Raw genomic sequence first — 19,053 nt, 5'->3', positions numbered from 1 at the left:
TTCTCAGCTACAACACGTTAAAATCTGGGAAGAAGTCACCGAAGGATAAGTGAGCTAGCGGTTGATGAAGACAGTCATGTCAATTTTCATTTTAAGAAAAAATGCACTGCCACAGAGATAACATGTAAAATGGTCAAATGTGACAAGATTACTTCAATTTGATTTTTTAGATATGATGATGTCATCAAATTTAAAATCGGAGCTTACATACCTGACAGACAATTGAACAAGATAAAAAAACCCTGAAATCTGGGAGAAAAACAGCCAAGGATAAGTGAGATATGCTCGAGTAAACTTGAAATTGGACGATATCATTTTGAAAATTCACTTTTTCTATTTTATAGAGGAATTTGATACCTTTAAATAATTTTGCCACCATTGGCCATTAGGTGATATCTACAACTCTTTAGCTTTCGGTATATGTAAAGAAAATGGTGGGTCATTGTACATCCTAATGAGCTAATAGGACAATAAAATTTATCAAATTGTCTAATTGACTTGAAAGGAGTGCAAAACAATTTTGAGTTCGATTGGAGCATGTTAAAATGTTAACGCACTTGTACACACACGTATACTGTCTACAGCTGAATTTTAAAATCATGAATAAATAGAGCTTGACCTGAAGTATATGACATATAAATTTCATTAAAAATTTCCATTCCATTCATGACATATGATTGAGAACGTGAATTGAGATGATGATGTCATACTGATGTCACGGTTGACTGATCAAAATGATACAATATATTTGTCATTCTAAGGACATGATACATATAAGTTTGAAATTGATAGTTGAAGAACTTTAAGCTCTGCACAAGATTTGAAGAGAAAGAAAGAAGAATAAAGAAGAAGAAAAAAAAATCAGTACAGATACAGGAGGTGATCTGACAGGATATTCGAAAAATTATGCCCCCCACCCCATTCGATTCCCCCCCCCCCAATGGATCTACTATAGATAACTTTGAAAGTGCATTCTAGGGTGTTCTGTGGTCCTTGTATTAAAGGGAACCCAAACCCAAAGAGCAATGTGGATTGAGTCAAAGCAGCAACATTAGTAGAACACATCAGTGAAAGTTTGAGGAAAATCGCACAATTGATGCAAAAGTTATGAATTTTTAAAATTTTGCTGTTGGAACCGCGGCATGAGGAGACTACTAGTCTGAGGTTATGACGTATGAGTATACAAATGATGCACAGGATAAAGTGCGTTAGTGGAGGCGTATAGTGCACTCGAGGGTATTTACAATTGTGAAACATGCACGAGGCGAAGCCGAGTGCATGTTGCACTACATTGTAAATACCCGAGAGTGAGCTACGCCTCCACTAACGCCACGAAATAATCCTGTGCATCATTTGTTTTATAAAATGGGTCGAAAATTCAAAAACTAACAGCATTTTTCAGCGTTTTTCACGTACCTTTGTGGGTCAAGACATCCGAAGATGTTCATCCCAAACATTTACGCACGTCGCACTCGGAAATCCCGCACATACAGTATAAGTATGATGGGGGATTGGGTTTCCGGACACTTCAGTTCCCGCATGAAAACTTACTTATTTTACATAGAATATGCACCCTTTACCTTAAAGACTTGATATAGACTCCTCATATAGGCCTACTAGACAACATACTCTGAAAACGGCGTGAGAATTAACCTGCTAAAGACTTGGATTTGCCCTTCAAAGTGACTCCACGTACGCGTCCGGTCCCACAACGCTTGGTCTACTGTACTGTACAAAGTGTACGTATATAAGAGTATACGTACGCCACACATGTTATGCACAAGGGAAGAAAGGCCGGCCGGCCGGCAGCCCGAACTAGAAGTTGTTTACAGGATTGACAGCGCGTACTGTATGTATGCATGCAATTCAAAGGAGCCGCCGCATGCACAGATGATCGGCAATAGGATTTAACCACGGTGGATTTAACACGCAGTGCGATGGGACTAGAATAACCAAAGCACACGTGACTCATTTCAGCGCTTCCTATTGGCTACATTCTTGAACCCATTTTATAATGGACAATATAAAGAAAATATATAGGGAATTTCACACACACAAAAAAAATCATTTTTCACAAAAATTACACATTCCATCAACTTAACGCTGACATATGTTAAGGGTAGCAATTATTCCCCCTGCTTTCTGAAAGCGGTTACTCAAGTGATCTTTCACTATTCTAGTACAGTGAATTTTGGGGGAATTTTCTTTATATATATTTTTTTTATTGTTGTCCACTCATACGTCATAACCTCTTGCAGTTTCCTCATCCAGCGGTTCCAACACCAAAACTTTAAAAATTCATATCTTTTGCATCAATGGTCTGATTTCTACTAATACTGCTGCTTTCACTCAATCTATATTGCTCTTTGGGTTTGGGTTCCCATTAATACTACATAAATTGTCACCCTTGTTATAGTGCACTGGGTTTGGTTAGATTACAGACACAAATCCTTGAAGTTGTAAAGTCTGCACCAAAAAGACTAATAGGCACCACTGGCACTGTTCCATAAGCCGTGTACTGTAGCTGCTCCCAACAGCTACTGGAACAGTGGAAGGCTTGAACAAAAGAGATACTTTGGCACAGACTCCTTTATGACTGACACAGGTTTGTGCTTGCAAACTAGGGTTTGATGACAAATTTGACCAAGTGCTATCAAGAAGAAGAATAGACTGTGTTGCCCAGCCCCCTCCACCTCCCCTTCTCTCATGGTGCCCATTTGTACTAATTGAGATCTAATCCCCCAAGGGATGCTACATGCACCTGCCAAGTTTAGTGAAAATCCATCATGGGTTTTCCAAGAAGAACATGAAAATGTATCATAATTTAGGCCCCATTCGAACCCTTCCCTGTCCCTTCCCCTCAGGCTCCAAGGGGGTATCTCTGGATCTGCCACTAACAAACTTGAAACTACATCAATGTACTAACTCATTGTATTAACTTACAAGAAGAAATTGCTCAATTGAAGGAGAAATTGCTCAATTGAAGGAGAAACTGCTTCTAACGGAAATCTACTACAGGAAGCAGAATTTGTTGTTCTACGGTGTTGAGGAGCAAAGAGAGGAAAACATTTACACTACGCTTACTGATGTCTTCATACTCCTCGGCCTGGATGAAGAGAAGGCCAAAGGAATACAGCTAGTTAACGCCCACAGGCTTCCCCGCCGCAACCCACACGGGAACGCTGACGCCCACCACCCAGCCTCAAACCGCCCATCCCCCGCACCGATAATCGCTAAGTTCGTTCGGATGGCTGACCGGGATCTCATCCTCTCCACCTTTGAGAATCAAAAGCGACCGAGGAACACCCCTGAAGGAGACGGAACCAACCCGTCTCCCCCTTCCCGGATGACCGTCAGGACCGATCTCCCTCCCACGTTGAAAGCCCGGCGCGGCCACCTTGCTGAGGTGGCTTACAAGCTGCGAAAGGAAAAAAACCTGTCTACCAGAATTAAACTACTAGGAGTCAACATCGTCCTTCAGTGGAGAGAGAAAGGAACAACAGCATGGAAACCTTACCAAGACTGAACCCCTCATCACCTCAGGTGACCTAGCTTGTTTTTTGGTATTTTTTTTTCTCAATGGTTCAGAAATAAGAAGTAAAATGAATTACAGCTACATATTATAATCAATGTGAAACTGAGGGGGGAAAATAGCAAACGTTGTTTCTTTTGCGTTTCACATTGCTTTGGCACTTTCTTTATAAGCCTTTTTCCAATGTGTTTTCTATCCAAACTTTAAAATCCCTCGGTTTGAAATTATAATAACATGTAGAGGGAAAAACACCTTCAGTATATTGTACATTTCGATACATTTCGGTATTGTAGTTTAATTTGTAATTATGACTTTAAATTTCTGTCATATTATAATGAAGTAATATGAGTGGTTTTCTTTTTTCTGTCTCACCGCAAACCATAAAGATATCGTACACAGAATGTTTGATTTTTATGACCTTTTTTTTTCTTTTTGCTATATAAAAAATGAATATCAATTAACAATATGGGGAAAAAACTAAACAGAATAAAAACGAGCTTCCGTACTGGTACCAGGTACACATGCTCTCAACGCAAAATAGAAGCAGAGCTTTACTTTTCCTGTACACCACGGCTGTGATTTTCACGTACAAACTCATGTTAGCCGAACATACTGAACACTGGGTCAGAGTGAGGGATGTACAGTCTTATTTGTTGTTTTAAATCTGAACTTATTTGTCATCAATGATGACCCTATTCCACACTCTTGACAATCCCCGCGAAACGAATTTCTACCGGTGTACTATGCATTGCTTATTACGTTATTACACCCAAGGAAATTTATAACGAAAGAAAAAATGGAATGCAATGTTTGATGTAGCAGAGAAATACTTCCACCTCAGATCGATTGGAGGCATGCATTCATTACACTCACTTTAGTGATTGTGGTACTGATGTTTATAATACCTCTTTTTTATATTATAGTGTCCAATTTGCTTCATACGAGAAAGGTCTATCTGATGAGTCAAATTCTCATTTTTTTTTCTACTTGTTTGCCTTTTTTTTTCTATCGGCAAACGTAAGATCCCATTTACTTCCGAACACGTTAAATGTCATGCGTGAACGTTCTCCCTCTATTGGGACGACCCATCACTCCTTGTAAAATGCATGAATACTATATATCTTATTCAAAAATACAGCTCAACATCACAATTTGTAATTTATTTATTCTCTGTGAATTGTTATTTGAACTTCGAGCATGTATCAACCCATTTCTGAGTCTTGTATATCCCCTGTATCAATCAATAATCTTATCCCCACAGCTTATACCCACAGCTTAAAACATGTAGTTATAATGTTCACACACTTCTAAAACAGACACAGGACGCTGTTTCTCTTCCACGCCACGGCTGCTTAATATCTTCTAGGCACACTGGCCGTATGGAAGGGTCAACTATTTCGATACCTTGACTTTCATCGTGATTAAGAACTACCCAAGGCACATTCATGTTGACTAACAGAAAATAAAAAAGTCAAACACATGAGCCTTGAAAGGAATGTATATTTGTCACTACAACAACAAATTTATAGCACCGAAATATTTCCAAGGTTAGATTGGTTTGTTCAAAGCATGCATTCACTACAGTAGTAATCTGACTTTAACGACTGCTTGAATATTTGCTTTTTGTGTTGTCTTATTTTTCGTAGGGAAATTCTGTCCAGTCGTTTTGAGTAAGGTTTATCTGATAACTCTGGTCCTTTTTTTTTTTCTTTCTATTTTTGTTGTCTTTTTTCTTTTGGCGAATGTAAGGTAGTCCTTTGCCTTTAAAAATGTTGAACCACGTGCGTGAATCTTCTTCCTCTACTGGCATGACCTTCCATTCCTTTCTTTTGTTACTACGATACATTGCATTCAAAAGTACTTCTTAAAATCACAAATTATCTATTCATTTGTTGTGAATTGTTATTGATGAATTACGTTCGAGCTTAATTTAACTACCTTCTGAATTTTGTATATCCTCTGTATCAACCGATGATCCAGATAATGTCTGTAGCATACCTATACTTTTGTATAAAAAAAAAACAAAATAAACACGAAATCCCTGTATTTGTTGTTCACACACGTCTAAAATATAGACAGTGCGTGGCTCCTTCTCCTCACCACGGTAAAGCTATAGTCAATATTTTACATCGGTCTTCTAGGCCATTTTTGCTGTTCGTTCGGAAGGGTCAAATACCTTGACACCTGGACTTTCACGATCAATCTGTATTGGTTTTATTGTGACGAAGAACAACTGAAAGGCACAACTGCGTTAGCTTGTTAAGAAGAAATGATAATTAAAGAAAAAGAAATAACAACATTTGACGTTTTAGCGTCGAAAGGAATGTATGTTTGTCACCACCCTTCAGCAGCTAAATAAGGCTGCCATGCATGCAGGAATGTTCCATTTTATACCCTGTCTTGCCCGTTGGATTTAGTGGCGGGCATTATCCTTTGATAAATAAAGAGAGTTACATAATTTCTGATTGAAAATGGGCTGCTTTCAATGGTCAAATCCACCATCACTGCGGCCGGGTATGTCAAAACACATTCCAACCCGGAGCTCTTTGGTTGATAATTTTCCTTTTTCTTACAACTTATTGTTACTGAGCAAGAACATCTGAAGTCAACCAATTGTCAGCTAAGCTTCCATACATTTTTCCTTGTTTTGATATTCAACCATAGAACTCAATTGTGTATTAGCCTCACCACATGTGGCCAATTACGTGTCTTGTGCATGCGTAAACCAATGTCAGGGCGAGGTTTCCCCTCCACGCCTCTGCTATCCGACCTCTTCGTTGATCCACTGTGAATCAATGTATAGAGATTCACTTCATAAATTATTATATTTAAAGAAATCACATTATATTGTAAAGATTTTGATAACCGGTAAGGTGAAAAACCTAATGAGAAAAAAGGGAAATCAGTTTCTGTCATCACTGTAGGGGTACACAGTTCAAATCGGCAAGGTTATGTTCATCCGCCACCAGCCTGCGAGCTGAATGTTGACAATTAGTACCTTACGTTTTCACGTATTAATTGTAAAGCCAGAAATGTTCACCTGCCTGTTTCCCTTTAAGTTTCAAAACTTTTTTGAACCCATATCTCCAACTTTCTGAATGAAAGTTACTAATCAATTTGAAGTTTACTGATAACTGGCAAACGGTTTTTACAAACCTCCATATATACTTCCTGTTATTGAACCTCGATTTTCTCAGTATAGTATCCCCTGCACTGCTTTGGCAGGCATTTATCCCTGTACTTGCCCAACAAAATTATTTTGTTTTGCAAATCATCTTTGTGAAAGTCAGAGGTGTTCCCACTGACGTAACGTTCTTATTCTATGCATGTGTACTATCAGAATTTTGCAAGAATGTGTAATCGTTCACATGTTTAGTGTAGATACTGAGCGTGGCTACTCTTTCACACCACGACCTACTTATATCTCTGTATGTTAATCAAGCCACTGCAAGTGGCACCTGTGTTTGACGCATGTTGAACGGGTTCCTGTTTGTACACCCTGATTTCCATTCAATATTTGTACAGTATTTTTTTCTTCGACGTGTCTTTTAATGGGTACTGAGTACATGGTTAAAAGTCTCGTATTTGATAGTCAATACAGAGATTGCAAGAAATGTACCTTCACTCCCCCTTTACTCCCCCCCCCCCCCTCCCCTCCCTAACTGGACAAGGGCCACGGTCCTTTGGTTTTCATATAAAGGAACTCTAAAGTTTGTAATGAATTTGTATAATGAATTTGTGTTAACCAATGATTTTATTCAGTTATTTCTGCAACGTAACCATAATTATATATAAAAAAAAAACAAACAAATGTGTAGTCTTTATAGTTGTCCACACACGTCTAAAATATAGACACAGGGCGTGGCTCCCCTTCCTCACCACGGCAAAAATTATATCTAATATTTTATATCGGTCTTTTGAGCCATTTTTCCTGTTCGTATGGAGGGGTCAAATACTTCGACACTTTGACTCTCATGATCAACTTGTATTGGTTTTATTGTGGCTAAGGATCATGTAAGGCACAATGGCGTTGGTTGAGTTAAAAAAAAATAACAAATAAAGAAAAAATAATAATTTAACACATTAGCCACGAAAAGAATGTATGTTTGTCACTACCTTCCAGGAACCATTAAAAAGCTACCATACAGGAAGATTTTATTTGCCCTGTTGGATTTATTGACGGGCATCGCCCTTTGACTCATAAAAAAGTTACGTAATCTTTGATTGAAAATGGTTGCCTTCAATTGCCAAGTCCACCATTACTGGGAATGGGAATGTCAAAGCACATTCCCATCCGGAGCTCTTTGGTTGACAGTTTTCCTTTTTCTTACAACTTATTGTTATTGAGCAAGAACATCTAAAGTCAACCAATTGTCAACTAAGCTTCCATACATTTTTCCTTTTTCGATATTTAACCGTAGAACTCAATTGTACCTTGTAACATCACTACAAATATATGTGTTGTTAATTACGTGTCTTGTGCGTAAACCAATGTCAGGGCGAGGTTTCCCCTCCACGCCTCCGCTATCTGTCCTCCTTGTTGATCCACTGTGACTCCCAACGCTGTGTGTAATGAATGATAGAACCATGGTTTGTTTCAACCATTTTTATTTCCTATTATATACATTCATATGTACATATATATATATATATATATATTTTTTTTTTTTTTTTTTTTTTTTTTGATGGCGGTTATCAAAAAAGTTTAACGGGAAAAAAAGAAAACCTTTTTCGGTCATCATTTTAGGGATACACGGTTCAATTTTGCAAGGTTATGCTCATCCACCACCTGGTCATTCTCCACAGTATGGTGACAGTTTATAGTACCTCATTTTTTCACGTATAGATTGAAGCCAGACATTTCTACCCACATATTTCACTTCATAGTTTCAAAATGTTTTTGAACCCATAACTTTAAATTTTTAAAGAAAGTCACTAATCTCTTTTAATTTATAACTGGTAGATGGTTCTTTTAAACCTCCCACATTTTTTGGTATTGAACTCCGATTTTTTTTATTATTATTATTATTTTTAGTACAGCACATCCCTCACTGCTTTGGCAGATATTTATCCTCCTGTGAACTGTCCGGAAAAAAAAAAAATCCCTTTGTTCTACGAATCACCTGTTGAAACTCCGAACCCATTGATAAGACGTCCGTATTATACATGTACAGTAAGCAGTTTCCATGAATGTATAATCGTTCACATGTTGTGTGTCGACACGAGGCGTGGCTGCTTTTTCGCGCCACGGCCGACTGATCTCCAATGGTAATTAAGCCACTGCAAGTAGCACCTGCGTTTGACGCATGTTAAACGGGTTGCTATTAACACCCTGATTTCCATTCAGTATTTGTACTGTTTTTTTTTTCTCTGATACGTGTGTTAATGGGTGCATGGTTAAAAGTCCCACATTCAATAGCCAATACAGATGTTGCAAGAAATGTACCTTTACTGTTTACTCCCCTTTACTCCCCCCCCCCCCCCCCCCCCCCTGTATACGGGAAAGTCTCCCTGAACTTTAACTGGGCAAGTGTCACGGTCCTTGAATTCTCTGTCTGTACGTGTTTTAAAACACAACACCTTTATACTGAGTGGTCCGGCTATCCCCTGGTGATCTGTTGTAATTGCGTACTAGTAATTATTGTAAGTGTGACCAAGATGGGTCTAATTGTACCAAATTTTGTATTGTATATTGAAACCCCACACACATTTGCACTTTGCACACACACCTGCACAGTAGTATGCACTTGCAAAATGCACATTAGCACCTATGCAGTTGTTGTCTCTCAAATCTCCGGTAATTTACATCTCTGTATTACGGAATGGCGTCGTCACATGTGAATACCCCCGATATTCCTGCTGACATTATGCCTATGCGCGACAGTAAATATTACACACCCCTTGAATTCAATGATATTGTATCGTATAGTTCAGATAATATTTCACTTCTTCATATAAACTCTAGGAGTTTGAATAAAAATTTTGAATATTTGGAAAATCTTTTGCACTCTTTAAACAATTTTGAATTTTCTGTTATTGGAATAAGTGAAACTTGGTTACATCAAAACTCCCCAGATATCTTTAATTTACCCAATCATAAATTAGTTAGGGCTGATCGTCAAGGAAAAAGGGGTGGCGGTGTTGCGTTTTATATTGCGCAAAATTTACAGTTCAAAATCCGTTCTGAAATCACGTTAAGATATGCAGAAACGTTATTTATTGAAATTGAGAACCCAATCTCTAAAAACGTTATTATAGGTTTAATTTATCGACCTCCTGATCTGAATTGTGAATTATTTTGTGATGAATTGGATTTATATCTCCATAAGATAGGTAATGAAAGCAAACATGTTTTTATTTTTGGTGATTTCAACATTAACTTTTCCCCCACATCCGATAACAATAATTCCCTTAATTTTATGCATTTAATGTATTCATATGGTTTTATGTCGATTATCAATAGACCCACCAGGATAAATCCACACTCGTCAACTCAGATTGATAATATATTTTCGAATGTGTATAATAATACAATTATGGGGGGTATATTATGTTCTGAAGTTTCTGATCATTTACCAATATTTTCAATTTGTGAATGTAAAGTGGGTCGTAATAAATTACATGATAAAATATGGTACTATAAAGAGTCAAAACGTAATGTGGAATTATTGAAACAGAATTTATTTTTAGAGGAATGGACAGATATTTATAGTATTAACAATGTTAATTTGGTATATAAATGTTTTAATGATAAATTGTTGTTTTATTATGAAAATAATATTCCTTTATGCAGAATAAAAAGTAACCGAAATAAACCAAGAAATCCTTGGATTACAAAAGGTATTTTGAAATCCATAAACACTCGTAATTTTTTGTATAAGTTACATATTCGTAACCCAACTGAATCTAATTTGAATATGTATAAAGTTTATCGAAATAAATTGACAAAATTGATTCGTTTATCCCGCAGATTATATTTTTCTGATAGAATGAAAAAGGTTTCTTCGAATATTAATGCAACATGGAAAATTATTAAAGAGGTCCTAGGTAAGAAGCCTGATTCTCCGCCAACGGATGATATCACATTAAACGGTATTAAAATAAATGATCCTAATATGTATGCTAATTCATTTAACTCATTTTTCGTTAATATCGGTCCGGAACTTGCTACTAAAATTAGCAATACTTCTGCTCATTTTACAGATTATCTTTTTGACCAAAATCAAGAGTCTATTTATTTTAACCCAACAAGTCCCAGTGAAATCATTAGTATCACTAAATCTTTAAATAGCTCTAAATCTTGTGGTTCTGATAAAATAAGTATGATGTTATTGAAAGAAATAGTTTATCCACTCGCAGAACCGTTAAGTTATATATTTAATCTTTCTTTATCACAAGGTATTTTCCCTGACCTGCTGAAAATAGCGAAAGTTAATCCTGTACATAAAAAAGATGATCCTCATGAAATTAGCAATTATCGTCCTATTTCTTTATTGCCTAGTATATCCAAAATCTTAGAAAAAATTGTTTATAATAGACTTCTTAAATTTATTAATAAGTATGATTTATTTATTCCCAATCAATATGGTTTCAGAAAAAATTATTCAACTGATTTAGCACTAATACAAATTTATGACAAAATTACGAGTGCTTTTGCAAACAAAGAACATGTTGCAGGTATATTTTGCGATTTGAGTAAAGCATTCGATACTCTTGATCATTCTATTTTACTCACCAAACTTAGTCATTACGGTATTCGAGGACAAGCACTTTTATGGCTTAAAGATTATCTAACTAATAGAAGACAATATGTTATTTTTAATGGTTGTGAATCTGACCCCCTTTTAATTAAATGTGGTGTTCCTCAAGGCTCAATTCTAGGCCCATTATTATTCCTTCTTTATGTTAATGATATCATAAATACATCCTCTCTTCTCTCTTTTGTTCTATTTGCTGATGATACGAATATATTTTATTCTCATAAAGATCTTAAGATTTTAAATGACACTTTAAATATTGAAATTAGTAAAGTATCAAATTGGTTTAAGTCTAATAAACTTTCTTTGAATATAAAAAAGACTCATTTTATTCATTTCAAACTTCATTCTCATAATGAAGATACGTTGATACATATTAACATTGATGATATCCCATTAGAAAAGAAAATGAATTCAAAATTTCTAGGAGTATATATAGATGAAAGTTTGACTTGGAATGAGCATTTACATTATGTTACAACGTGTATTTCTAGAAATATAGGGATAATTTCCAAGCTGAAGTTCTTTCTTCCTCGTTCAACTTTATTTCTATTATATAATTCCTTAATTCTCCCATATATAAGTTATTGCAATGTTGTATGGGGTACTTGCGGCTCTACCAAAATAAATTCTATATTTAAATTACAAAAGAAAGTTATACGTATTTGTACAGGATCGCATTTTCTGGCTCATACTGATTCTTTATTTCATGAGCTTAAAACATTGAAGGTTTTTGATTTGAATATTATTCAAGTAGCAGTAATTATGTTCAAATATATACATCATCAACTTCCATCATCGTTTGATAACATGTTTAGGTTCAATACTTCTGTCCATTCGTACCCTACTCGTATATGTAGAAATTTCCACCTTTTGAATCCCAAATTATTAGTGACTCACAAATCTATAAGACATTCGGGTCCGGATATTTGGAATAATCTCCCGGATAATATAAAGTCTTGTTCAAGTATTTATTCTTTGAAAGCTTCACTTAAACGATATTTGATACAATTATATTCTCCAAACCAATTGAGCTAACAAATATTTATAGTATAGATTGTCATCTTATTGTCAATCTCAATTTTCTTCCTACAACTGCATCTTGCACTCTCACCTGCAACTGCACTGCACTCACCTGATCACCTTCCTCCAAGAGAGTTATGTCGTTGGATAGTCATTTTATGAGGCCTCCATCCATTTCAAGCTTAATCGCTTATGATGGTGGTCTCCTGCATTCAATTATCTCTGTTGTTTACTGAAAAATACTGTATATTTTATTTTATGTTTCTGTTTCTGTGTATCTACATTGCTCAATGCAATCACCTATGTGAATCTATTTATGTACTGTTATCGATTTATTTCACTGCACTTGTTATTCTTTGTCTTTGTACTTTTTGAAGTTTGCATTCAAATTGCATCTGATTGAATGCAGAAATAAAAGCAAACAAACAAACAAACAAACAATACGTGGCAATGAAAACGTCCCATGGAAATAACAAAATTCCGTTCATGAAAAAAACATGCCAATGGAATGTGGCTAAAAGAGTTGCCACACGACGCATGACATCGATTCTGTTGAGATTGTTTAAATTCCAAATGCGTTGCAAATGGTAATCGACTGCCAATAGAATACGTTGAAAGTGTCAAAACCGCTGGAAAATGAAAAGCAAAAACGTTAAGTGCGTTGGGATTTCTAACGTTTTTTCTAGCTGTGAAGAAAAAAAACCTGTTAAAGCTCGTTAAAACCATCAGTGATGGAAAGGAAATTTGTTGAAATGTGTTAAATTTGTTGTAAGAGAGCTGAGCATTTTCTATGGTGGTTTCAGAATACTGACATGGCAAAGTCCGTCCTGACATAAAGTTCATGTAAACTTGGGGATATTTACCCATGCATACATGATGGAGAATTTGAAAGCATTATTTTCTTTTCTTTTTATTTCTTTTGTAATTTGTGCAAGTGAATGTAAATTCATGTCGGGCAGTTTCAAGTATCTCTAAATTCATAATAAAGTGACTGTGTTGAGTACCAGTTCTTTTTTTTTTTAGCAAAGGTTTCATATAATATCAGTTATTTCCAGTTTCCTTTGCCCTGTACTGAAATAAATAAATCGGCCAGCTTTCGCTGTAAATAAGTTCTGAAAAGTGCATGAGAATTTCAAATGACTGAGCGTGATTGTTTGTGCTCCTAAAAGATTCTAGAGGTTTGATTTTCATCTGGCTGATGTGAAAGACCAAAGTAAAAGTAAAAATAAGGAGAGTACCTGTACCTCCAATATTGTCGGCTGAAGATTGACCATCTACTTTATTCTCTTCTTCAGTACATGGATGGGTACTTGTAATTACAGGAACACTTGTAAGACCATCCAGCATTCGCTTGATCATGGTAGCTCTTTGAAAAGAATTGGAGAGTACAAATATTAAAGATGGGGTCCAATGGGAAACACATTCCACTTCCACCTAATATAACATAATAATGAATCCAGTAACATTAACATTAATATCAAATCACACACAATTTGGGGATCATTGTTTTGGCAATGCAGCAAAAATGTGTTGTGTCACACCTGAAGATCCGATTCTCATTGGAATTCATGAATGACTCATACATTGTATCTGTTATGACGGAGATGAACAGCGTTTTTACCCTCAAGTTGACATATGAGAGTCATAATACAAAGTGGACGGCTCGAGTGACTCTTCATTATAAACACTGCATCTAAAAATGTTGATAAAAAGAGGAGATTCCTTTAATATACAGTTGAACCTCTCGTATCCGGACAAGTCGGGACCGGGGCTCATCCGGATAAGGGATTTGGCCGGATACGGGAGACTCAATGCTTTATACATGTACATAATATACATACACATGTACAGTAGCCCATTGTAGTACCACATATGTAGTAATGTGTATACTGCAACCTTTTCATTGTTACACTCAGTAACAGACCCCAAAATAGAGGTTCGTGTTTGCAAGAATGAAATCATTTTCTTTTATAAATTCTTGGGATTATTTACCTAAATAACTATTAAGAAATGTATCAAGTATATGTAATTCATGTGTGTTTGTGTAGGAGCTCTCAAGGAGTTGGGAATCCCCCTTTCCTCCCGTAATTATTAAAAAAAAATCACGGCGAGATTGCGTCTGTATAATAGAGAGATCCGGATAAAGGGAGGCCAGATAAGAGAGGTTCAACTGTACTTATTTGTAATCTTTATTACCCAACATTAAATAACTTTTTTCTCTTTTTTTTTTGGAACTTTTAACATTCCGCTTTTCTGATTCGCATGCTTGTACTCAATATAGTGTCTCCCTTCACTCCCTTATTGGTTTTGTGGTAAATGTAATATTTTTTATACTGAATTTCTTTACATTATGTTGTTGCATGGATGCTCTCCAGTCCATGAAGCACCATAGTGCAATTTTGTACAACATAACATGTCTGGGGAAATCACCAACACTGAATAACAGGAAATGTCTCTCTTGCCCCTGTGCTACAAGCTGCCCATATAATTCTTTGTTATCTGTGAATATTAAACAAAAGTTTTAATGTTAAACGATAAATTGTACAGAATGCCCTTCTTTGTATTTATTTTTGGGTGAATAGCGTCCAATCGGTGCGGATGATTGAATAAAGCTCTTTTCATCTTTCCTTGATGTTAATCTTTACCATTCCATCATTTCTCCATCATTCTTATCGGTTTTTGATTCAATGGGGCTAGTTGGCAGGCTGAAGAATTTCTGTACACGAAATGTAAAATTCATCGATGTCATTTTTGGCAAAATTATTTGAACTACCAGAAAACTACTCCTCCATCTTTTTGAGAAGTTTTTTTTTGTTTTCATCTTGCAGAGCTAAGTGAGATAAACAGAATGTAGTGCACAGAGTAGAGCACTATAATTTTTATCCAAACGTAGAGCACTATTGTTAATCTATATCCCTTTATTTTACGTCTCTTTGTCTCTCATTATTTTCATTTCATCTTGTCATATTTTCCCGCTTTTCCTACCCGAGTTATGTAAATTTTTATTCCTCTTCTTTCATTCCCTCTTCCATCTCTCCTCCCCTTCTATCCTCTTCTCTGTCATTCGGTGTTTTTCTTTGTCATTCTATCATCTTCTTGTCCAATTCTATTATGTGACATGTTATCCTCTTTCATTTCTCTTTGTATATTTTGATCAATTTTTATCCTGCAATATAGACACCTTGTTGATGCGTCCTCTTGAAGACATCATACATCTTTGGCTAATTTTGACCCAGCGAGCCGCACCATGCCACAAAGTGACTGTTTAGCATAACCCAGAAGAAAGAGGGCAATCATCGCTCAGGCCTCGGGCCTAGGACTAATTACTGGGCGGTGCAGAGGCAGTGCCCTGTGACAACTGGTAATCAGCTATCGAATATTTTGTGTGAATGGAGACACAAATGTGCACGCTTTTTCTCACACAAGGTTTAGTTTTTGCACACTGGCTCATTCATTCTTTGAATTAGGGTCCTAAACAATGAAATATGCAAAATCCCATTATGCACCTTGCGCTATTTGGACAAGCTCAAGATAAATCAGACACAAATGATTGCTAGGAAACACACCACAATACCTTCAGACATTGCAAAGTTTTAAGAACTTGATCTTGACCTTTGACCTTGAGTAGGCCTATGTGCACCAAAACATTGAAAGGCACAACTTTTGAGGGTGCTGAATCCAAATCTGGATGATGCAACTCTTGCATCCTTGAAGGTTTTGAGATATTCAAGATGGCTGCCAAAATGGCTGCCAAAAATTGATACTGGCTTCCATGTATTTCCTTCTAAATGGTGAAAATTTGAAAACAATCAATGGTTTCATCCTACAGTGTATTTCGAGGGTGCTGAGTCCGAATCTGGATGATGCAACTCTTGCATCCTTGAAGATTTTCAGATATTCAAGATGGCTGCCAAAATGGCCGCCAAAAATGGATATTTCCATGTATTTCCACATGGAAAATGGTGAAAATTTGAAAACAATTGATGGTTTCATCGTATTTTGAGGGTGCTGAGTCTGAGTCTGGAGGATGCATCTCTTGCATCCTTGAGGTTTTTGAGATATTCTACATGGCCGCCAAAAATGGCTGCCAAAAACAGAAATTCTCATTTATTTCCTTCTAAAGGGTAAACATTGAAAACACTTGATGATTTTACTCTATTCAAGGTTTCTGGAGTCCGAATCTGAATGATGCAACTCTTACATCCTTGAAAGTTTTGAGATATTCAAGATGGCTGTCAAAATGGCCGCCAAAATGGAAATTCCCATGTATTTCCTTTGCAATTGTGAAAAATTGAAAATAATTGATGGTTCAATCCTACTTCAAGGGTGCTGAATCCAAATCTGGATGATGCAACTTTCGCATCCTCGAATGATTTGAGATAATAAAGATGTCCGCCAGAAACTTAACTTCCTATGTATTTCCTTCTACATGGTGAAAATTTGAAAGCAACTTATGGATTTACCCTATTTTGAGGGTGCTGACTCCAAATCTGGATGATGCCACTTTTGCCTCCTTAAATGTTTTGAGATAGTCAAGATGGCTGCCAGCAACTTAAATTCATATGTGCTTCCTTCTAAATGGTGAAAAAATTGAAGTATTTGTGACCCGCTACAACAAAAAGGTCCTAAAGTCGCGCACGGTCGAAGCCGTGAAAATCGAGTGTGAAGTCAGAGCGTTAAAATTGGTCAAAACTTACGATTTTCTGATTTTGATATATTATTGGAGTCTAACATGTCTTCTATCATCTGTCGAAATTTTGAAGCAAAATGATCAAAGGAAAGATAAAAAAATAGCGTTTTTCTGAGCCATGTTTTTTTGGCGTTTCAACAAAGCAGAAACGGGTTCGAAAATTTGGATTGAGCGCCACAGATAGGTTCCGCCCCTAACAACGACCAGAGTGATCTCATTGGTCAGTTTGCTGCTTGCTGCTAACCGAAGCGTGAAGCTCGCACACTGCCCAGATGACTGGTGCGTGCGGGCGGGGTGCGCTACGCTCAGCCGCTTCTCACACCCTGGTCACTGATTGGTTGGTGAGGAGACCGCCGACGCTGATGTGCTTGAATGAACTCTTTGGGGGTTGCTAGGGCTTACCTTCTATTGTCCAGAGGTGAAAACTGACTTGCGTGTCCCTTGATCGCGATTGCGTCGAAAGGAAGACTTTTAGGGCGCTTTTCTGAAACAGTGATTTTCCAGACGTCTCGACATGCTCTCTTTTAAACATCGATATCTCTGCAGCCGATTATTTTTATAAAATGTGTTATATATCCATTTAAAGCACAGAGATCAGGGGATTATATCATGCAATTTTCAAATAATCGACCTCGCCCGACTTTAGGATCATTTTGTTGTAGCGGGTCACATTTACCCTATTTTTAGGGTGCTTAAAACGAATCTGGATAATGCAACTCTTGCATCCGAGATAGTTTTGTGATATCCAAGATGGTAGCCAAAATGTCTTTTTTTTCACAAAAGAAAGTAATCACTCATGACTGAGAAACAGATCTTTATTTTTGATAAAACCCTACTTACATTCTAATTCAAATGATAATAGTAATGACTGTTAGTATGACCATCATTCTTAAGTTGTGGAATATTCCACAGAGTGGAAATTTGAATGAGTTTTGTGCTCCATAGAACTATCTTGAAATGAGAAAGATATTTTTGCTTAAATCAGTACTTGACAAAGTTTAACTATCATGCTGAGTTTTTTAAACAGCTGCCTTATGATTATTGAGCAAATAGGTGCATTCAGGGTTTTGTTGCACATTCTGCACTGGCCCTTGCAACAATAGTTATTTTTTTTTGCACACATGAGATTCCTCCTTGTGCACAATAGTCCACATTGTTTGCTTACCATCATCATATAATTCAGTGAAAACTTTGTAGATGTTATGCCTTTCTTGGAACCATCAAAATATGAGCCTTTTCTGCGTGGAAAGATTTCAGGTTTTCGTCTCTATAAAAATCACAAAATTTAAAACCAACTCTTTTCTGCTGACAAACAAACGCATAATGTAGTTCTTCGATCCCAGTTTGAACTTGCTGTAAAACCAGGGGCCCGTTTCATAAAAGTTGTCATCAGTGACAACTGCCACATTTCTATGAAAAATTTGCTCTCAGCCAATCAGATTCAAGGATTTCCGTAGCTTGTCACATGTATGACAACTTGTCACTGATGACAACTGCCACATTTCTATGACAAATTTGCTCTCAGCCAATCAGATTCAAGGATTTCAGTAGCTTGTCACAACTATGACAACTTGTCACTGATGACAAGTTTTATGAAACAGGCCCCAGGTCCATCAGATATCTTGGAAATGGTACGATAATGATGTTCAGGCAATGAACCTGGCAAGACTCAGATGCGGTTGAATATTCGCAAGATAATACTGTTTTCTCTACATGCAGAAGTTTTGAACACTAACAATCAGTGGACGAGACATGCCCATCTCAATCATAATGTGATAGTGATGAAAAGAAGTTTACTGAGATTACCCAGCATTACTTGTCTTAATCCATGAACACTCAAATTGATTAATTTATTATATTGGTGGTCTTGAATACATTAGATACAAGTTGGACTTTTCTTTAATGTATCTATGTTACATTTTTCTGCAATATAATGAAATATTATATATATATATATATATATATAATATACATATACATACATACATCTATGTATAATACATTACGAGTGGTAGGAAAAATCACAGGTAACGTGCAGTTAACAAAAAAAC

General features: G+C 36.5%; 1 protein-coding gene across 1 annotated transcript in view; it reads right to left on the bottom strand.

The window, feature by feature from the left end:
- LOC139711893 (tRNA pseudouridine(38/39) synthase-like) overlaps positions 1 to 19,053 on the bottom strand; it is a 175,543-nt gene that overhangs the window by 66,137 nt on the left and 90,353 nt on the right. Inside the window, exon 12 of the mRNA XM_071623739.1 lies at positions 13,557 to 13,678. Within this exon, the coding sequence (XP_071479840.1) occupies positions 13,557 to 13,678 (122 nt within the window). The remainder of the gene's footprint in view (positions 1 to 13,556; positions 13,679 to 19,053) is intronic.

This window comes from Diadema antillarum, unplaced genomic scaffold (genome assembly GCF_040938485.1).
Source record: "Diadema antillarum isolate AM-2024a unplaced genomic scaffold, OU_Dant_1.0 seq00001726_RagTag, whole genome shotgun sequence".
Classification (NCBI taxonomy): Eukaryota; Metazoa; Echinodermata; class Echinoidea; order Diadematoida; family Diadematidae; genus Diadema; species Diadema antillarum.
The sequence above is the reverse complement of the archived record's forward strand: the minus strand, read 5'-3'. Positions and strand labels throughout refer to the sequence as shown.